Raw genomic sequence first — 23185 nt, forward strand, 5'->3', positions numbered from 1 at the left:
CCCTGGTTTCCTGTAACAGTCAGACTAACCTCTCTGTGTTGTCATGACTACCCCTGGTGTACTGTAACAGTCAGACTAACCTCTCTGTGTTGTCATGACTACCCCTGGTTTCCTGTAACAGTCAGACTAACCTCTATGTGTTGTCATGACTACCCCTGGTGTACTGTAACAGTCAGACTAACCTCTCTGTGTTGTCATGACTACCCCTGGTTTCCTGTAACAGTCAGACTAACCTCTATGTGTTGTCATGACTACCCCTGGTGTACTGTAACAGTCAGACTAACCTCTCTGTGTTGTCATGACTACCCCTGGTGTACTGTAACAGTCAGACTAACCTCTCTGTGTTGTCATGACTACCCCTGGTTTCCTGTAACAGTCAGACTAACCTCTCTGTGTTGTCATGACTACCCCTGGTTTCCTGTAACAGTCAGACTAACCTCTCTGTGTTGTAATGACTACCCCTGGTTTACTGTAACAGTCAGACTAACCTCTCTGTGTTGTCATGACTACCCCTGGTTTACTGTAACAGTCAGACTAACCTCTCTGTGTTGTCATGACTACCCCTGGTGTACTGTAACAGTCAGACTAACCTCTCTGTGTTGTCATGACTACCCCTGGTGTACTGTAACAGTCAGACTAACCTCTCTGTGTTGTCATGACTACCCCTGGTTTACTGTAACAGTCAGACTAACCTCTCTGTGTTGTCATGACTACCCCTGGTTTCCTGTAACAGTCAGACTAACCTCTCTGTGTTGTCATGACTACCCCTGGTTTACTCCGAGAAGCTGAACAGCATACTACATACAGGACCATTGTGAAAAAAGTGCGACCCCATGTGGAGCTGACAGAGAACTGCATCCTCACAGGTTGACAACAGACTGGTGGTGATGGTCAGAGAGGAAGATGCGAAGAGAGAGGTTTTATTCCACCCAAAACACGAAAATAAGACCATGAAGTAACGAATTTTGGGATGGAAGTCAATGAGTGTCGAATTTGGTCAACAAAAAAATCTAATGGCTTATTTACTACATGAGGATTATTTGATCAAATAGAAGTTTAGTAATGGTTGGGTTGCACTGATATTTACATTTTAGTCATTTAGCAGACGCTCTTATCCAGAGCGACTTACAGTTAGTGAGTGCATACATGTTTCATACTGGCCCCCCTGTGGGAAACGAACCCACAACCCTGGCGTTGCAAGTGCCATGCTCTACCAATTTAGCTACAGGGGATATACAGTGAGGGAAAAAAGTATTTGATCCCCTGCTGATTTTGTACGTCTGCCCACTGACAAAGAAATGATCAGTCTATAATTTTAATGGTAGGTTTATTTGAACAGTGAGAGACAGAATAACAACAAAAAAATCCAGAAAAACGCATGTCAAAAATGTTATAAATTGATTTGCATTTTAATGAGGGAAATAGGTATTTGACCCCCTCTCAATCAGAAAGATTTCTGGCTCCCAGGTGTCTTTTATACAGGTAACGAGCTGAGATTAGGAGCACACTCTTAAAGGGAGTGCTCCTAATCTCAGCTTGTTACCTGTATAAAAGACACCTGTCCACAGAAGCAATCAATCAATCAGATTCCAAACTCTCCACCATGGCCAAGACCAAAGAGCTCTCCAAGGATGTCAGGGACAAGATTGTAGACCTACACAAGGCTGGAATGGGCTACAAGACCATCGCCAAGCAGCTTGGTGAGAAGGTGACAACAGTTGGTGCGATTATTCGCAAATGGAAGAAACAAAAGAACTGTCAATATCCCTCGGCCTGGGGCTCCATGCAAGATCTCACCTCATGGAGTTGCAATGATCATGAGAACGGTGAGGAATCAGCCCAGAACTACACGGGAGGATCTTGTCAATGATCTCAAGGCAGCTGGGACCATAGTCATCAAGAAAACAATTGGTAACACACTACGCCGTGAAACTCTGAAATCCTGCAGAGCCCGCAAGGTCCCCCTGCTCAAAAAAGCAAATATACAGGGCCGTCTGAAGTTTGCCAATGAATATCTGAATGATTCAGAGGAGAACTGGGTGAAAGTGTTGTGGTCAGATGAGACCAAAATCGAGCTCTTTGGCATCAACTCAACTCGCCGTGTTTGGAGGAGGAGGAATGCTGCATATGACCCCAAGAACACCATTCCCACCGTCAAACATGGAGGTGGCAACATTATGCTTTGGGGGTGTTTTTCTGCTAAGGGGACAGGACAACTTCACCGCATCAAAGGGACGATGGACGGGGCCATGTACCGTCAAATCTTGGGTGAGAACCTCCTTCCCTCAGCCAGGGCATTGAAAATGGGTCCAGCATGACAATGACCCAAAACACACGGCCAAGGCAGCAAAGGAGTGGGTATAAATGCTTGGGGATGTTGTATTGTTGTCAATGTCTCTATGTTCTCAAATTTGAAAATCTACAAATAAAGTATATATATATATATATATATAAGGTGTGTGTGGTGCTTACTTGTAGAGAACAGGGCGGTCCTGCAAGGCCTCCATAGCCTGACTAAGCACTGGACTGATGTCACAGGACTCCTGGGTCAGACCACGACACTCATCTAGAAAGAGAGAGATTAGGATGTGTCAGTACCTAAATGCTAAATCTCGCAATATGGGGTGAATCCTACCTTCGTCATGCACTGATGTCAATGGAAGACTAAGTTGAACATGTTAGGATTAGGTTAGAATTAAGTCCATGTACCCAGTCTGTGTATGGATGGATGGATGGATGGATGGATGGATGGATGAATGAATGAATGAATGAATGAATGAATGAATGAATGAATGAATGAATGAATGAATGAATGAATGAATGAATGAATGAATGAATGAATGAATGAATGAATGAATGAATGAATGAATGAATGAATGAATGAATGAATGAATGGATGGATGGATGGATGGATGGATGGATGGATGGATGGATGGATGGATGGATGGATGGATGGATGGATGGATGGATGGATGGATGGATGGATGGATGGATGGATGGATGGATGGATGGATGGATGGATGGATGGATGGATGGATGGATGGATGGATGGATGGATGGATGGATGGATGGATGGATGGATGGATGGATGGATGGATGGATGGATGGATGGATGGATGGATGAATGAATGAATGAATGAATGAATGAATGAATGAATGAATGAATGAATGAATGGATGAATGTGCTCACTCTGTGTCCAGCGGTAGAGCTGTTCGTAAGACGTCTCCTGAAGCACGGCCATCTGCTCCATGATATCCAGTCTGGATGGGAGACACATTCAAGTCAGTTCAAACTGGAATAAGAGAAGGCATATTACAGTTGAGTTTCAGATACAGTGCCTTCGGAAAGTATTCAGACCCCCTTGACTTTTTCCACATTTTGCTTATGTTACAGCCTTATTATTATTTTATTTTTTTTAACAGCGAAAACAGGCTTTTAGAAATGTTTGCAAATTTATTAAAAATAAAAAACAGAAAATACCTTATTTTGCTGCGAAGAGACAGAATCATTAGATCACTTGTTTTGGTACTGTCCATTTGTAGCAGGACATTCGGAAAGTATTCAGAACCCCACATTTTGTTACGTTACAGCCTTATTCTAAAATGGATAAAAATATTTTTTCCCTCATTAATCTACACACAATATCCCATAATGAAGTGAAAACAGGTTTTAAATTTTTTGTGCAAATGTATTACAAATTAAGAACAGAAATACCTTATTTACATAAGTATTCAGTCCCTTTGCTATGAGACTCGAAATTGAGCTCAGGTGCATCCTGTTTCCAATGATCATCCTTGAGATGTTTCTACAACTTGATTGGAGTCCACCTATGGTAAATTCAATTGATTGGACATGATTTGGAAAGGCACACACCTGTCTATATAAGGTCCCACAGTTGACAGTGCATGTCAGAGCAAAAACCAAGCCATGAGGTCGAAGGATTTGTCCGTAGAGCTCCGAGACGGGATTGTGTCGAGGCACAGATCTGGAGAAGGGTACCAAAAATATTCTGCAGCATTGAAGGACCCCAAGAACACAGTGGCCTCATCATTCTTAAATGGAAGAAGTTTGGAACCACCAAGACTCTTCCTAGAGCTGGCCACCCGGCCAAACTGAGCAATCGGGGGAGAAGGGCCTTAGTCAGGGAGGTGACCAAGAACCCGATGGTCACTCTGACCGAGCTCTAGAGTTCTTCTGTGGATATGGGAGAACCTTCCAGAAGGACGACCATCTCTGCAGCACTCCACCAATCAGGCCTTTATGGTAGAGTGGCCAGACAGAAGCCACTCTTCAGTAAAAGGCACATGACAGCCCGCTTGGAGTTTGCCAAAAGGCACCTAAAGACTCTCAGACCATGAGAAACAAGATCCTCTGGTCTGATGAAACCAAGATTGAACTCTTTGGCCTGAATGCCAAGCGCCACGTCTGGAGGAAACCTGGTACCATCCCTACGGTGAAGCATGGTGGTGGCAGCACCATGACGTGGGGATGTCTTTCAGCGGCAGAGACTAGGAGACTAGTCAGGATCGAGGCAAAGATGAACGGAGCAAAGTACAGAGAGATCCTTGATGAAAACCTGCTCCAGAGCGCTCAGGACCTCAGACTGGGGCGAAGGTTCACCTTCCAACAGGACAACGACCCTAAGCACACAGCCAAGACAACGCAGGAGTGGCTTCGGGACAAGTCTCTGAATGTCTTTGAGTGGCCCAGCCAGAACCCGGACTTGGACCCGATCGAACATCTCTGGAGAGACCTGAAAACAGCTGTGCAGCAACGCTCCCCATCCAACCTGACAGAGCTTGAGAGGATCTGCAGAGAAGAAGGTGAGAAACTCCCCAAATACAGGTGTGCCAAGCTTTTCGCGTCATACCCAAGAAGACTCGAGGCTGAATACTTATGTAAATGTGATATTTCCGTTTTTTATTTCGATAAACATGTTTTTTCTTTGTCATTATGGGGTATTGTGTGTAGATTGATGAGGGGAAAAAAACATTTAATCAATGATAGAATAAGGCTGTAACGTAAACAAAATGTTGAAAAAGTCCAAGGGGTCTGAATACTTTCCTGAAGACACTATTTCTAGTTCGTCTCTCACCCTGCAGTCTGCTGGTTGGTCCTCAGGAGAATCCTGACGTCTTCGTGGATGTTCTTAACTCTGCTCAGAGCCTTGAAGAAGTCCTCAGTGACGGGTGCGTCTCTTGCCCCTCGCAGCGTGTCCGTCTCTTCGGAGGACAGCTGGAACTTAGACAGGAAGGCCTGAGCAACCTGGGACCGCACCTCCAGACGATGACTGGGAGGAGATAACAATCATTTTTTAGACTTAGTAGAAGAGGCCGTGCAGGATTTAGTTTCAGCCCAGCCTTAACATATCTGGTTTAGCTAGGCTAATCAAGGGGTTTGATGATCAGTCTGGGATCGCAGAACAATAAAAGGAGGAGACAGTGTGACGAAGGCAGTGTAATGTTTCAAACCAACACTAGGTGGCAGTCATGCTCCTTTTATAGCAGCACAGCCTTTTCACACTGGCTGCTGGAGGTAAAAACGTGACTGAGACAAAAGTAGGGGAACAATGGGAATACAGGAAGTGGAAAATGATACAGAGAAAGTTTCTGGCCAAGTCTGGGCCACTATCAGCAACAACAACAGAGCAGGTCCTTTCCCAGACCGCGTTCCAATGGGATCCCTATTCCCTATACAGCGTACCACTTGTGACGAGGGCTCTTAGGGTTCTGGTCAAAAGTAGTGCACTATGTAGGGAATGGGGTGCCATTTGGGACACGGACTATCCCTGCGGCTTCCTCCGCACAATAGGGACCATGGCAACCGCCCTAGTCAGGGAGAGAACTCTGTCACAGCCCATGAGGACAACTCTGGGCCTCCCTCTTTCTCCCTCTGTCCAGCCCACCCAGCTTATATTTTTTGTCATTTAGCAGACGCTCTTATCCAGAGCGCCTTACAGGAGCAATTAGGGTTAAGTTCCTTGCTCAAGGGCACATCGGCAGAATTTCACCTAGTCTGCTCTGGGATTCGAACCAGCAACCTTTCGGTTACTGGCCCAAAGCTCTTATCCGCTAGGCTACCTACCATATCCAGGTAAAGATACAGTACCATATCCCAGTAAAGATAAGGTACCATATCCCAGTAAAGATACAGTACCATATCCCAGTAAAGATACAGTACCATATCCCAGTAAAGATACAGTACCATATCCCAGTAAAGATACAATACCATATCCCATTAAAGATACAGTACCATATCCCAGTACCATATCCCAGTAAAAATACAATACCATATCCCAGTACCATATCCAGGTAAAGATACAATACCATATCCCAGTAAAGATACAGTACCATATCCCAGTAAAGATACAGTACCATATCCCAGTAAAGATACAGTACCATATACCAGTACCATATCTTTTTCTCGCCCTCGTTTTCCCTGTCCATACCACCCAGCTTCTCTCCCTCTTTTTCTCCTTTTTTCTTTCCCTAACAATCCCTCTATCCCATTCCCTCTCTCTTCCTCTATCCATTCCCCCTCTCTCTCTCTCTATCCATTCTCTCTCTCTCTCTCTCTCTTCCTCTATCCATTCTCTCTCTCTCTCTCTCTCTCCTCTATCCATTCTCTCTCTCTCTCTCTCTCTCTCTCTCTCTCTCTTCCTCTATCCATCTCTCTCTCTCTCTCTCTCTTCCTCTATCCATTCTCTCTCTCTCTCTCTCTCTTCCTCTATCCATTCTCTCTCTCTCTCTCTCTCTCTCTCTCTCTCTCTCTCTCTCTCTCTCTCTCTCTCTCTCTCTCTCTCTCTCTCTCTCTCTCTCTCTCTCTCTCTCTCTCTCTCTCTCTCTCTCTCTCTCTCTCTCTCTCTCTCTCTCTCTCTCTCTCTCTCTCTCTCTCTCTCTCTCTCTCTCTCTCTCTCTCTCTCTCTCTCTCTCTCTCTCTCTCTCTCTCTCTCTCTCTCTCTCTCTCTCTCTCTCTCTCTCTCTCTCTCTCTCCATTCCCCCTCTCTCTCTCTATCCATTCCCTCTCTCTCTCTCTCTTCCTCTATCCATTCCCTCTATCCCCCTTCCTCTATCCCTCGGGCGGCAGGTAGCTTAGTGGGTAAGCGCGTTCTGCCAGTAACCGAAAGGTCGCTGGTTCTAATCCCCGAGCCGACTAGGTGAAAAATCTGTCGATGTGCCCTTGAGCAAGGCACTTAACCCTAATTGCTCCTGTACGTCGCACTGGATAAGAGCATCTGCTAAATGAAAATATATATATAAAATATATAATAAATAAATATCCCATTCCCTTTCTCTCTCTCCCCCTTCCTCTATCCCATTCCCTCTGTTTCTCTCCCTTGCACGGAAACCCTTCCCAGCTCTACAAATCCAATAAAACTAGGTTCAGCCACAGCATGGACAGTACATTGTTTTAACAGAGAAATTCAAATTCTCTCTTGATTATGCCTGCTTCTTTTTCCCTTAATAGCTAGAAGGCAACTAAGTTTCACAACCAGAAAACAACAAACTTTCTCTGTGTCCCTGTTGTCTTCTAGACAATAGTTTATTCACTTTGGGTATGTTAATATCTGAAAAACTAAAACCCTTAGGCAGTAGGCAGGCCTGTATTATTCAACCAAATGTTGAAATATTCCAACGCTATTTAATATCTAAATATTGCTGGAGGGGTTTTCCCCAAAGGAACTGGGAAGTATGATGTAATATCCTGCAGGAGAGTGAGTTATAGGGGAAATAACCTCACTGGATGAGGTGCATTTTGAATTCAGGAGAAAAGTCTGGAACCATTCTATGGAAACCAATATCTTATCTGACATCTAACAGTTACATCATCTAGGTCTAGATCTCTGTTACATCATCTAGGTCTGTATCTCTCTGTTACATCATCTAGGTCTAGATCTCTGTTACATCATCTAGGTCTAGATCTCTGTTACATCATCTAGGTCTGTATCTCTCTGTTACATCATCTAGGTCTGTATCTCTCTGTTACATCATCTAGGTCTAGATCTATGTTACATCATCTAGGTCTAGATCTCTGTTACATCATCTAGGTCTAGATCTCTGTTACATCATCTAGGTCTAGATCTCTGTTACATCATCTAGGTCTAGATCTCTGTTACATCATCTAGGTCTAGATCTCTGTTACATCATCTAGGGCTAGATCTCTGTTACATCATCTAGGTCTAGATCTCTGTTACATCATCTAGGTCTAGATCTCTGTTACATCATCTAGGTCTAGATCTCTGTTACATCATCTAGGTCTGTATCTCTCTGTTACATCATCTAGGTCTAGATCTCTGTTACATCATCTAGGTCTAGATCTCTCTGTTACATCATCTAGGTCTAGATCTCTGTTACATCATCTAGGTCTAGATCTCTGTTACATCATCTAGGTCTAGATCTCTGTTACATCATCTAGGTCTAGATCTCTGTTACATCATCTAGGTCTAGATCTCTGTTACATCATCTAGGTCTAGATCTCTCTGTTACATCATCTAGGTCTAGATCTCTCTGTTACATCATCTAGGTCTAGATCTCTGTTACATCATCTAGGTCTAGATCTCTGTTACATCATCTAGGTCTAGATCTCTGTTACATCATCTAGGTCTAGATCTCTCTGTTACATCATCTAGGTCTAGATCTCTCTGTTACATCATCTAGGTCTAGATCTCTCTGTTACATCATCTAGGTCTAGATCTCTGTTACATCATCTAGGTCTAGATCTCTGTTACATCATCTAGGTCTAGATCTCTGTTACATCATCTGGCAGTGGGTTAGGGTTGGCTAGAGTTCTCTCTAGGATGCCATGTTTGGCAGTGCTGAGACAGCATATTTGTGTGCACCCCCCTCCCTCCCCCTGGAAGGTAAGAAATACCTGCCTACCTCCCTCCCTCCTGTTTAGTTTATTAGCTAGAGGTAATGAATCCTCTGCAAAAGGATTTAAATCCCAGCTGTCAGAGACAGGCTCCACACGCTGCTACAAGGTGAGGAGGAGATGAACAGAGGGAAAATTGTCATAGAGTCAAAGGGAAAGATTGGAGACACTCCAAATGTCAACGTAAGAGACAAGAAACAGCCATCATTTCACTCACTTCACCTTGTATTTAGTTTAGTGGAGCTGAAGCACCCAAGCCCTCTCATCAGAGCACTCAAGGATAGATAGCTAATGTTTGGAGGGGTATGGTACAGCCCAATCGCGGCTTCGTCCCAATTCACTACTATGGGCCTTGCAAGGTCAAATGTAGTGCACTAAGTAGGGAAGAGGGTGGCGTTTGGGACGCAGCCCTCCTTTACCTGCATGGCTTTAGTAATATTGACAGTAACACTGTCAAGGCCTAAAGGTAGCTGTCAGTCAGGTCGTGAAAAGCCCTCCAGCCTCAGGTGTGATGACTGAGTGCCCGAACTACCTTACATTCCACTGAAGATATTTCTACATTCCACATGACACACAGTACCAGTCAAAAGTTCGGAGACACCTACTCATTCAAGGGTTTTCTACATTGTAGAATAATAGTGAAGACATCAAAACTATGAAATATTACACATGGAATCATGTAGTAACCAAAGAAGTATTAAACAAAATCAAAATATATTTTATATTTGAGATTCTTCAAATAGCCACCCCGTTGCCTTGATGACAGCTTTGCACACTCTTGGCATTTTCTCAACCAGCTTCACCTGGAATGTTTTTCCAACAGTCTTGAAGGAGTTCCCATTTTACATTTACATTTTAGTCATTTAGCAGACGCTCTTATCCAGAGCGACTTACAGTTAGTGAATACATATATTTTTTTTTTATACTGTTTTTTTTTTATATTTGTTTAACACTTTTTTGGTTACTACATGATTCCATGTGTGTTATTTCATAGTTTTGATGTCTTCACTATTATTCTACAATGTAGAAAATTGTAAAAATAAATTACTATTATTACTTTCCAACCCCACCACCCCTCCCCTAATTGGAGTAAACTAATGGACAACAATACTTGGGCTTCTACTTCCAGCTTATACATACTATACACATTTTACGGACACAGTGTACTTTACAATAGTTATCTTGTTTTTTGTTAATTTTAGTCCCACCCTTCAGCTCCCCTCAACCCCTCCCATCTATCTCTGAAAACCATCCAGTTTTGATTTCTAATTGCCATATATTTTTCAACTGTGCTGTTTCACTAAAGTTAAACCTTTCTATTCTCATAGTTTCTACTGATTGTAAATTAAAGATGAATATTTTTACTAAAAGTATTAATATATTATTGATCAATTGACTATTACTTTTCAAGTCCCCCAGCAGTGCTATTTGCAGAGTTAGCTCCAGCTTAATGTTGCAATTCTTCAGCCATTCCTGAACCTGCGACCAAAAACAAGCTACAGTGCCTTCGGAAAGTATTCAGATCCCTTGACTTTTTCCACATTTGGTTACGTTACAGCCTTATTCTAAAATTGATTAAATTGTTTTTTTTCCCCCTCATCAATCTACACACAATACCCCATAATGACAAAGGAAAAACAGGTATGTAGAAATGTTTGCAAATTTATTTAAAAAAAACTTTAAAAAAAACGGAAATATCACATTTGCATAAGTATTCAGACCCTTTACTCACTACTTTGTTGAAGGACCTTTGGCAGCGATTACAGCCTCGATTCTTCTTAGGTATGACGCTACAAGCTTGGCACACCTGTATTTGGGGAGTTTCTCCCATTCTTCTCTGCAGATCCTCTCAAGCTCTGTCAGGTTGGATGGGGAGCATCGCTGCACAGCTATTCTCAGGTCTCTCCAGAGATGTTCGATCGGGTTCAAGTCTGGGCTCTGGCTGGGCCACTCAAGGACATTCAGAGACTTGTCCCGAAGCCACTCCTGTGTTGTCTTGGCTCTGTGCTTAGGGTCGTTGTCCTGTTGGAAGGTGAACCTTCCCCCCAGTCTGAGGTCCTGAGAGCCTTGGAGCAGGTTTTCATCAAGGATCTCTCTGTACTTTGCTCCGTTAATCTTTCTCTTGATCCTGACTAGTCTCCCAGTCCCTGCCGCTGAAAAACATACCCACAGCATGATGCTGCCATCACCATGCTACACCATCGGGATGGTGCTAGGTTTCCTCCAGACGTAACGCTTGGCATTCAGGCCAAAGAGTTCAATCTTGGTTTCATCAGACCAGAGAATCTTGTTTCTCATGGTCTGAGAGTCCTTTAGGTGCCTTTTGGCAAACTCCAAGCGGGCTGTCATGTGCCTTTTACTGAGGAGTGGCTTCCGTCTGGCCACTCTACCATAAAGGCCTGATTGGTGGAGTGCTGCAGAGAAGGTTGTCCTTCTGGAAGGTTCTCTCATCTCCACAGAAAAACTCTGGAGCTCTGTCAGAGTGACCATCGGGTTCTTGGACACCTCCCTGACCAAGGCCCTTCTCCCCTGATTGCTCAGTTTGGCCGGGCGGCCAGCTCTAGGAAGAGTCTTTGTGGTTCCAAACTTCTTCCATTTAAGAATGATGGCAGCCAATGTGTTCTTGGGGACCTTCAATGCTGCAGAAATTTATTGGTACCCTTCCCCAGATCTGTGCCTCGACACAATCCTGTCTCGGAGCTCTACGGACAATTCCTTCGACCTCAAGGCTTGGTTTTCGCGCTGAAATGCACTGTCAACTGTGGGACCTTATATAGACAGGTGTGTGCCTTTCCAAATCATGTCCAATCAATTGAATTTACCATAGGTGGACTCCAATCAAGTTGTAGAAACATCTCAAGGATGACCAATGGAAACAGGATGCACCTGAGCTCAATTTCGAGTCTCATAGCAAAGGGTCTGAATACTTATGTAAATAAGGTATTTCTGTTCTTAATTTGTAATACATTTGCACAAAAAATTAAAAACCTGTTTTCACTTCATTATGGGGTATTGTGTGTAGGTTAATGAGGGAAAAAATATTTTTATCCATTTTAGAATAAGGCTGTAACGTAACAAAATGTGGGGTTCTGAATACTTTCCGAATGTCCTGCTACAAATGGACAGTACCAAAACAAGTGATCTAATGATTCTGTCTCTTCGCAGCAAAATCTGCAGAGCTGGGATGTTTGTATACCCCATACACATAACATTCTATTGGTTAAAATAATTTTGCATAATTTAAATGGAAAACTATGTTTTGAATCCAGCGCTGTTTTGTGTATCAGTTCATAAACCATGTGCCATGGAATCGGCACATCAAAAATCTCTTCCCAACTATTTTGCAACCTGCATGGCACATCTGTCAATTTTTGGTCCTTAAATTAAACTGGTATACATTTTCTTTATCACAATTTTCTTTAACCAATTGTGGTCTGTAATGCAGGGTCAACAGACAAGTTCCTTCTCCCCCTTCCACTTGCCTCTTCCATTTTTGTGGTAATGCTGCAATCAGTTGGTTGTAATTTGGGATAGAGCAGACATTTCTATATATTTTTGTTAGCTTCATGTGTGACATAACCACCAGTCGTATTTATGATATCATTAACAATGATTAAACCTGTGTTTTTTTAATCAATTAGTATATTTGAGTTTAACCATAATATTTGTTGTAATATTTGTTTGGTCTTTTCTGGTGGATTAGACTGAAATAGCAACCAACGTTCTATAGCTTGTTTTAAAATTAGCGATATTCTGGAGATTATTTCATTTTCAAATAACCAAAAGTGAGAGGTTTTAATCTCCATAAAGGCAAAAATACCATTTCTGAACATGGTGTGAGCCATTCTTACTAATCTGCTAGAGAACCAGTTTGGATTTAAGTACAACTTTTGTATGACTGAAGCCTTTAGTGAGTGGTTCAATGCTTTAATATTTAATAATTTCAGCCCTCCAAATTCTTATTCATTATATAAATTAGGCCAGTTTAATTTTGTCTGGCTTGCCATTCCAAATAAAGTGTATTTTCTGCTCATATAATTTTACAAAACAAGTCGTTCGGTGTAGTCAGGGCCATAAGTAGGTCCTCTGTAGCTCAGCTGGTAGAGCACGGCGCTTGTAACGCCAAGGTAGTGGGTTCGATCCCCGGGGACCACCCATACACAAAAAACTTATGCATGTATGACTAAGTCACTTTGGATAAAAGCGTCTGCTAAATGGCATATTATTATTATTATTAAGTAAATAGGTAAACGGGGATATGACTAAAGAGTTAATCAGGGTGATGCTTCCATAAATAGACAGGTGTTTACCATTCCATGGTAGCAAGATCTTATCTAACTTTCTATTAAAATGTATTGTTGCGAGATCGTTTCTTTCTTTCGGGATATGAATACAGAGTATGTCCACTTCACCGTCAGACCATTTTATTGGTAAACTACATGTTCATGTAAAAGTAGTATTTTTTTAAACGATCCAATACATAATATGGAACACTTAGAAACGGATCATGGCGTAAAAAAACATTTCCTGCAATTCTACACAGTTTGGCATGGAGCTGAGAGACAATTTTGCAGTTTTAAAGCACATTTCCTTCAATTCGATGCATTTTGCCATGTTCCTCTGCTCAAACATTATAACAAAATATATGTGCATGTGCCCTGAATGCCTGGTTTTTGGAATTTTTAATTCTCGCTGACAGTCTAGCTTTTATTTGATTGTTAGTTCTCAAGATGGTATAATTTAAAAATAGATATAGTTCAATATCTTTTCTGCATGCTTTCTATTTGGTTTTGGTCGTTCAAGTTGACACAAACTGTTTTTCCATCCCGAAAAGGAACAGATAGCATGCTAACTGTTCCTGTACACTTCCAGTCATTGCGCTATGCTAGTTAGCATTGGCTCGTGAAACTACCTCTTACTTCCTTCATACTGGACTCAGACTTAAAAAATGGATCCACGATGGTATTCTGTTGTAGCAAGTGATATTCATAAAATAAATATTTTTCACAACAAACAAACCGGACCCCCTCCGGTACCTCCCCTAGGGGGCCGCGGGCCCCAGTTTGAAAACCCCTGCATTAGAATCCCAGTTTGAAAACCCCTGCATTAGAATCCCAGTTTGAAAACCCCCTGCATTAGAATCCCAGTTTGAAAACCCCCTGCATTAGAATCCCAGTTTGAAAACCCTCTGCATTAGAATCCCAGTTTGAAAACCCCCTGCATTAGAATCCCAGTTTAAAAAAAAACTGCATTAGAATCCCAGTTTGAAAACCCCCTGCATTAGAATCCCAGTTTTAAAAAAAAAACTGCATTAGAATCCCAGTTTGAAAACCCCCTGCATTAGAATCCATTAGGGAGAAGTGGCCTTCATAAAGAGATTAGCTAGCCATGCACGGATGACCATAGAGTTCAATCAGAGCCGATAGCATCTCACAGACAAAGACCATATTCACAGCTTCCACCTCATTAGTAGAGTACAGTGTGTGTGTGTGTGTGTGTATGTGTGTGTGTGTGTGTGTGTGTGTGTGTGTCTGTGTGTGTTGGGCCGGTAATGAGGCTCAAGTGTCATTCTACAGGTTGTCAGCTAGAATCGGAGGTCCTGAATCTGATGGCTGTGCTGCTTACTGAATACAGACAAGAGCTCTTGAACTGTTATTGACCTAGAGCAGGGATGTCAAATTCATTTTGCCCCAGGGGGAGCATTCGGTCTTCAACGAGGCCACACCGATTTTTTTTCTAAACATTTTCTCGGCGTCAAAATTAGAAAAACATTTTTTGATTTTTTTTTCTCCGATGCTCCTCGACTGTCTAGCTTTCATTTTCGGTGATTACTACCGAGCTGGACATAGTCAAGAAACTGCATGAATGTAGGTCCATTATCATTTCTACACAGTTTGGAGGTTTTAGTCATTTTAGTGTATATTGAGTTTGCTTTACAGTGGAGGAAAAAAAGTATTTAGTCAGCCACCAATTGTGCAAGTTCTCCCACTTAAAAAGATGAGAGAGGCCTGTAATTTTCATCATAGGTACACGTCAACTGTGACAGACAAATTGAGAGAAAAAAAATCCAGAAAATCACATTGTAGGATTTTTAATCAATTTATTTGCAAATTATGGTGGAAAATAAGTATTTGGTCACCTACAAACAAGCAAGATTTCTGGCTCTCACAGACCTGTAACTTCTTCTTTAAGAGGCTCCTCTGTCCTCCACTCGTTACCTGTATTAATGGCACCTGTTTGAACTTGTTATCAGTATAAAAGACACCTGTCCACAACCTCAAACAGTCACACTCCAAACTCCACTATGGCCAAGACCAAAGAGCTGTCAAAGGACACCAGAAACAAAATTGTAGACATGCACCAGGCTGGGAAGACTGAATCTGCAATAGGTAAGCAGCTTGGTTTGAAGAAATCAACTGTGGGAGCAATTATTAGGAAATGGAATACATACAAGACCACTGATAATCTCCCTCAATCTGGGGCTCCACGCAAGATCTCACCTCGTGGGGTCAAAATGATCACAAGAACGGTGAGCAAAAATCCCAGAACCACACGGGGGGACCTAGTGAATGACCTGCAGAGAGCTGGGACCAAAGTAACAAAGCCTACCATCAGTAACACACTACGCCGCCAGGGACTCAAATCCTGCAGTGCCAGATGTGTCCCCCTGCTTAAGCCAGTACATGTCCAGGCCCGTCTGAAGTTTGCTAGAGTGCATTTTGATGATCCAGAAGAGGATTGGGAGAATGTCATATGGTCAGATGAAACCAAAATATAACTTTTTGGTAAAAACTCAACTCGTCGTGTTTGGAGGACAAGGAATGCTGAGTTGCATCCAAAGAACACCATACCTACTGTGAAGCATGGGGGTGGAAACATCATGCTTTGGGGCTGTTTTTCTGCAAAGGGACCAGGACGACTGATCCGTGTAAAGGAAAGAATGAATGGGGCCATGTATCGTGAGATTTTGAGTGAAAACCTCCTTCCATCAGCAAGGGCATTGAAGATGAAACGTGGCTGGGTCTTTCAGCATGACAATGATCCCAAACACACTGCCCGGCCAACGAAGGAGTGGCTTCGTAAGAAGCATTTCAAGGTCCTGGAGTGGCCTAGCCAGTCTCCAGATCTCAACCCCATAGAAAATCTTTGGAGGGAGTTGAAAGTCCGTGTTGCCCAGCGACAGCCCCAAAACATCACTGCTCTAGAGGAGATATGCATGGAGGAATGGGCCAAAATACCAGCAACAGTGTGTGAAAACCTTGTGAAGACTTACAGAAAACGTTTGACCTGTGTCATTGCCAACAAAGAGTATATAACAAAGTATTGAGAAACTTTTGTTATTGACCAAATACTTATTTTCCACCATAATTTGCAAATAAATTCATTAAAAATCCTACAATGTGATTTTCTGGAGCAAAAATTTCTCATTTTGTCTGTCATAGTTGACGTGTACCTATGATGAAAATTACAGGCCTCTCATCTTTTTAAGTGGGAGAACTTGCACAATTGGTGGCTGACTAAATACTTTTCCCCCCCACTGTATAACATCGGCCAGTATTGAAATCTGACATGTATGATAGTTCTGACATGTATGATAGTTCTGACATGTATGATAGATCTGACATGTAAGTTCCTGTTAACTTCCAGTGTAGTGAGAGTACAATTGTCCAATAACTATGCTTCAAATGTTGATTTCATGCTTCGTGTCAATAATGACATCATGAGAATGGCAGCAAGTTTTCAGATGAGATTCCCTTTTTTTCATTCTATTTATTGAATATCGGTCATCAGTGGAATTATCGGCAAATACCGATATAGCAGCAGAAGGTCAATATCAGTGAACCGATATATCGGTCGGGCTGTAAGTGAGAGCGGCTTTCTAGCGGCTTTATCGCGATGCTACGTCGTACGATGCTACGTTGTACGATGCTACGTCGTACGATGTTACGTCGTATGATGCTACGTCGTATGAATTTCTGCCTGCTTGAACACCAACAGCTCAGATACATGAAAACATGAAATGACACAAGGAATCGATAGATCATCGTTGAGAGATGCACAAAAACAATCTAAAGATTCAGAATGAGTGAATCTTTCCTTTAAACAAATGAACAAGCAAAAGAAACATCACACTCCATCAATAATAGCCGTCTCCTGGTGAGATCAAACATACTGTTCACAACAACATCACAATCCATCAATAATAGCCGTCTCCTGGTGAGATCAAACATACTGTTCACAACAACATCACAATCCATCAATAATAGCCGTCTCCTGGTGAGATCAAACATACTGTTCACAACAACATTGTGTTTGACATGACAGTGAGAGGAGAGGACAAGGTACTCCACACAACAGGACAGGTTTTAGGCCTGGCCGTTAGGCCGTTAGACAAGGTACTCCACACAGCAGGACAGCTTTTAGGCCTGGCCGTTTGACAAGGTGCTCCACACAGCAGGACAGGTTTTAGGCCTGGCCGTTAGACAAGGTACTCCACACAGCAGGACAGGTTTTAGGCCTGGCCGTTAGACAAGGTACTCCACACAACAGGACAGGTTTTATGCATGGCCGTTAGACAAGGTACTCCACACAACAGGACAGGTTTTATGCATGGCCGTTAGACAAGGTACTCCACACAACAGGACAGGTTTTAGGCCTGGCCGTTAGACAAGGTACTCCACACAACAGGACAGGTTTTAGGCATGGCCGTTAGACAAGGTACTCCACACAACAGGACAGGTTTTAGGCCTGGCCGTTAGACAAGGTACTCCACACACACAGGACAGGTTAAAGGCATGGCCGTTAGACAAGGTACTCCACACAACAGGACAGGTTTTATGCATGGCCGTTAGACAAGGTACTCCACACACACAGGACAGGTTAAAGGCATGGCCGTTAGACAAGGTACTCCACACAACAGGACAGGTTTTATGCATGGCCGTTAGACAAGGTACTCCACACAACAGGACAGGTTTTAGGCCTGGCCGTTAGACAAGGTACTCCACACAACAGGACAGGTTTTAGGCATGGCCGTTAGACAAGGTGCTCCACACAGCAGGACAGGTTTTAGGCCTGGCCGTTAGACAAGGTACTCCACACAGCAGGACAGGTTAAAGGCATGGCCGTTAGACAAGGTACTCCACACAGCAGGACAGGTTTTAGGCCTGGCCGTTAGACAAGGTACTCCACACAGCAGGACAGGTTAAAGGCCTGGCCGTTAGACAAGGTACTCCACACACACAGGACAGGTTTTAGGCCTGGCCGTTAGACAAGGTACTCCACACAACAGGACAGGTTTTAGGCCTGGCCGTTAGACAAGGTACTCCACACACACAGGAGCACACTAGGGAGAAAGGCAAAAGGCTACAGTACAAAAGAGAACACCTAACCTCCTCTCACTGACAAGCTCTTTCAATAGGACCAGCTTTCACATGCTAACCACACAAAAGACAACCCTCTGACACAGAAACCACACCGTCCAGCATTCTACACATCATCCACCCTGGTTTGGTTTCCTTTCCTTTGTATGGGCCTCTCACTGAAGGACAACCACTTTCTGTTGTTTCCATTTCATTATCACATGCAGATGCTTGGCGATGACATTGTGTGTATTCACTACAAAAAACAAACGGAAGCAAACGGACTGAAACGTAGAAGGTCTACGAGAACATGTCCAATAAGAAACTCTTCTTTTATTTTGCTAAATGTTTTGCTATGGTGTGCACTAATGAATGCACCCATGGCGACGGTGAGTGATATCGGTACAGGATATTTCCTGCCTCACCTAATAATCAGACATCTGGACAGAGACTTTGGAGCGGAAAGGTCCTCAACAGACAGGCAGAAATTATTTTTTAAAAATGTCCACAAGCGCGTCCACTAATGCTGTCGTGAGATGCTGCTTTTGACCACAGGATTATTTTACAGGGGGAAGGTCAAAAGTGATGACCATCTCTATTCTGAAGACGCGTGACAGAATGAGGGAGAAAGAGAAAGCTGAGATAGCTGTCGACTGGGGGGGTCGGACACAGGGTGCCATACCCCTCCCATGGAGGCCAGTCCTTTGGGGACAGGGTTTAGAGTTTAGGCACCCTATTCCCTATATAGTGCACTACATTTGACCTGGGTCCATCGGGCTCTAGACAAAAGTAGTGCACCATGTAGGGAATAGGGTGCCATTTGAGACACAGGTCTTAGTTACCCACTGGGTCAGTCAGTCTGTTTTAACACACAGTGCTGTTTTCAAAAGGTTGGCCTGTGTTTGAAGCATCAAGGAGATGATGACTATTCAGCAAACTGTCAAACAATAGTTTAGGACTATTTCTTACAGTCAGCTTGTTAGGAGCCTGTGAGAGATGTGATTGAACACCCCCCCCATAAGCCATCAGGTATGAAGCCTTCATTTTAGGCTACAACTCAACACCCTGCTGCACAGGGAAAAGCATTTCATTGCACCTGCGATAAAATCTGCAAGCGGTGCCGGTGCATCAAGTCTGACACCAACAGGCTCCTGAACAGCTTCTATCCCCAAGCAATAAGACTGATAAATAGCTACCAAAATGGCTTCATGGACTATCTGAGTTAACCCATTTTAAGTCTCTACGCACACTCACCGGACTACACACTGACAGTCAAATTCACACATAACATGCACACACATTTACACTCTACACACACACAATCTTAACTTACGCTACTGCTACTCTGTTTATCATATATCCTGATGCCTAGTCACCTTACCCCTATACATACACTACATTACCAAAAGTATGTGGACACCTGCTCGTCCAACATCTCTTTCCAAAATCATGGGCATTAACATGGAGTTGGTCCCCCCCCTTTGCTGCTATAACAGCCTCCACTCTTCTGGGAAGGCTTTCCACAAGAGCATTAGTGAGGTCGGGCACCGATTAGGCCCACGGTCAACGTTCCAATTCATCCCAAAGGTGTTCGATGGGGTTGAGGTCAGGGCTCTGTGCAGAACAGTCAAGTTCTTCCACACCGATTCGACAAACCGTTTCTGTATGGACCTCGTTTTGTGCATGGGGGCATTGTCATGCTGAAATAGGAAAAGGGCCTTCACCAAACTGTTGACACAAAGTTGGAAGCACAGAATAGTGCAGAATGTCATTGTATGCTGTATCGTTAAGATTTCCCTTCACTGGAACTAAGGGGCCTAGCCCGAAACATGAAAAACAGCCCCAGACCATTATTCCTCCTCCACCAAACCTTACAGTTGGCACTGAGCATAGGGAAGGTAGCGTTTTCCTGGCATCCGCCAAACCCAGATTTGTCCGTCGGACTGCCAGATGGTGAAGCGTGATTCATCACTGCAGAGAACGCGTTTCCACTGCTCCAGAGACCAATGGCGGCGAGCTTTACACCACTCCAGCCGACGCTTGGCATTGCAGATGGTGATCTTAGGCTTGTGTGCGGCTGCTCTGGCATGGAAACCCATTTCATGAAGCTCCCGACGAACAGTTCTTGTGCTGACGTTGCTTTCAGAGGCAGTTTGGGTGTTGCAACCGAGGACAGACGGTATTTACGCGCTACGCACTTCAGCACTCCGCAGTCCCGTTCTGTGACCTTGTGTGGCCTACGACTTTGCGGCTGAGCCGAAATTTGACAAACTGACTTGTTGGAAAGGTGGCATCCTATGACGGTGCCACGTTGAAAGTCACTGAGCTCTTCAGTAAGGCCATTCTACTGCCAATGTTTGTCTATGGAGATTGCATGGCTGTGTGCTCGATTTTATACACCTGTATAAATCTCTCCAGTATCCCTGCACATTGTTAATATGGGACTGGAACTGACCCTGTATATAGTCCCCTTCCCCCTAATACATATCTACCTCCATCTCTCCAGTATCCATGCACATTGTTAATATGGTACTGGAACTGACCCTGTATATAGTCCCCTTCCCCCTAATACATATCTACCTCCATCTCTCCAGTATCCCTGCACATTGTTAATATGGTATGGAACTGACCCTGTATATAGTCACCTGACCCCTATACATATCTACCTCCATCACTCCAGTACCCCTGCACATTGTTAATATGGGACTGGAACTGACCCTGTATATAGTCCCCTTCCCCCTAATACATATCTACCTCCATCACTCCAGTATCCCTGTCCCCTTCCCCCTAATACATATCTACCTCCATCACTCCAGTATCCCTGCACATTGTTAATATGGTATTGGAACTAACCCTGTATTTAGCTTCTTACTTTCTCCTGTTCTTCTTATATCTTGTTTTAATATCTTGTGTTTTAGTTCTACCTTGTTATTTTTAGTACAACATTGATATTGATCACTGCATTGCTGGGTTTTGAGTTAGCAAGAAATGCATTTCACTGTACTTGTGCGTGTGACATTAAAACAAATATGTACACGACCAATAAACTTTGATTTGAGACAGAATAGACAGCATATCTACAGTGAGGGGAAAAAAAGTATTTGATCCCCTGCTGATTTTGTACGTTTGCCCACTGCCAAAGACATGATCAGTATATAATTTTAATGGTAGGTTTATTTGAACAGTGAGAGACAGAATAACAACAACAAAATCCAGAAAAACACATGGCAAAAACTTTATAAATTGATTTGCATTTTAATGAGGGAAATAAGTATTTGACCCTTCTGCAAAACATGACTTAGTACTTGGTGGCAAAACCCTTGTTGGCAATCACAGAGGTCAGACGTTTCTTGTAGTTGGCCACCAGGTTTGCACACATCTCAGGAGGGATTTTGTCCCACTCCTCTTTGCAGATCTTCTCCAAGTCATTAAGGTTTCGAGGCTGACGTTTGGCAACTCGAACCTTCAGCTCCCTCCACAGATTTTCTATGGGATTAAGTTTTGGAGACTGGCTAGGCTACTCCCGGGACCTTAATGTGCTTCTTCTTGAGCCACTCCTTTGTTGCCTTGGCCGTGTGTTTTGGGTCATTGTCATGCTGGAATACCCATCCACGACCCATTTTCAATGCCCTGGCTGAGGGAAGGAGGTTCTCACCCAAGATTTGACGGTACATGGCCCCGTCCATCGTCCCTTTGATGCGGTGAAGTTGTCCTGTCCCCTTAGCAGAAAAACACCCCCCAAAGCATAATGTTTCCACCTCCATGTTTGACAGTGGGGATGGTGTTCTTGGGGTCATAGGCAGCATTCCTCCTCCTCCAAACACGGCGAGTTGAGTTGATGCCAAAGAGCTCAATTTTGGTCTCATCTGACCACAACACTTTCAACCAGTTCTCCTCTGAATCATTCAGATGTTCATTGGCAAACTTCAGACGGGCCTGTATATGTGCTTTCTTGAGCAGGGGGACCTTGCGGGCGCTGCAGGATTTCAGTCCTTCACGGCGTAGTGTGTTACCAATTGTTTTCTTGGTGACTATGGTCCCAGCTGCCTTGAGATCATTGACAAGATCCTCCCGTGTAATTCTGGGCCGATTCCTCACCGTTCTCATGATCATTGCAACTCCACGAGGTGAGATCTTGCATGGAGCCCCAGGCCGAGGGAGATTGACAGTTCTTTTGTGTTTCTTCCATTTGCGAATAAATCGCATCAACTGTTGTCACCTTCTCACAAAGCTGCTTGGCGATGGTCTTGTAGCCCATTCCAGTCTTGTGTAGGTCTACAATCTTGTCCCTGACATCCTTGGAGAGCTCTTTGGTCTTGGCCATGGTGGAGAGTTTGGAATCTGATTGATTGATTGCTTCTGTGGACAGGTGTCTTTTATACAGGTAACAAACTGAGATTAGGAGCACTCCTTTAAGAGTGTGCTCCTAATCTCAGCTCCTACCTGTATAAAAGACACCTGGGAGCCAGAAATCTTTCTGATTGAGAGGGGGTCAAATACTTATTTCCCTCATTAAAATGCAAATCAATTTATAACATTTCTGACATGTGTTTTTCTGGATTTTTTTGTTGTTATTCTGTCTCTCACTGTTCAAATAAACCTACCATTAAAATTATAGACTGATCATTTCTTTGTCAGTTGGCAAACATACAAAATCAGCAGGGGATCAAATACTTTTTTCCTTCACTGTATGACCGCTGGCCCTCACTGCCACCCCAGCCCTGGCCAATTTTATGGGCCATAACAGAACACCATAGTGGTTTATGGCCATTGATTTTGGCTGAGTTGATCTGGGAGCTTGTTGACGATGATGTGACAGAATGGATCAGGCGGCATGTCTTGACTGATGGAGTGGAGGGAGGGAGGGGGGAGGGAGGGAGGGAGGGAGGGAGGGCTGAGACGAGAGAGAGTACTGGCAGGTAGCCAAGTGGTTAAGAGCGTTGGGTCAGTAACC

At 43.5% G+C, this 23185-nt stretch overlaps 1 protein-coding gene across 2 annotated transcripts in view; it reads right to left on the minus strand.

Annotated features, from left to right (window-relative positions):
• cog6 (component of oligomeric golgi complex 6) overlaps window positions 1-23185 on the minus strand; it is a 115346-nt gene that overhangs the window by 75409 nt on the left and 16752 nt on the right. For both annotated transcript variants that reach the window (XM_041876752.2, XM_045214527.1), the window contains exons 5-7: window positions 5097-5291; window positions 3191-3261; window positions 2473-2566 (exon numbers count right to left, since the gene is read on the minus strand). In XM_041876752.2, the coding sequence (XP_041732686.1) occupies window positions 2473-2566; window positions 3191-3261; window positions 5097-5291 (360 nt within the window). The remainder of the gene's footprint in view (window positions 1-2472; window positions 2567-3190; window positions 3262-5096; window positions 5292-23185) is intronic.

This window comes from Coregonus clupeaformis, chromosome 5 (assembly GCF_020615455.1).
Source record: "Coregonus clupeaformis isolate EN_2021a chromosome 5, ASM2061545v1, whole genome shotgun sequence".
Classification (NCBI taxonomy): Eukaryota; Metazoa; Chordata; class Actinopteri; order Salmoniformes; family Salmonidae; genus Coregonus; species Coregonus clupeaformis.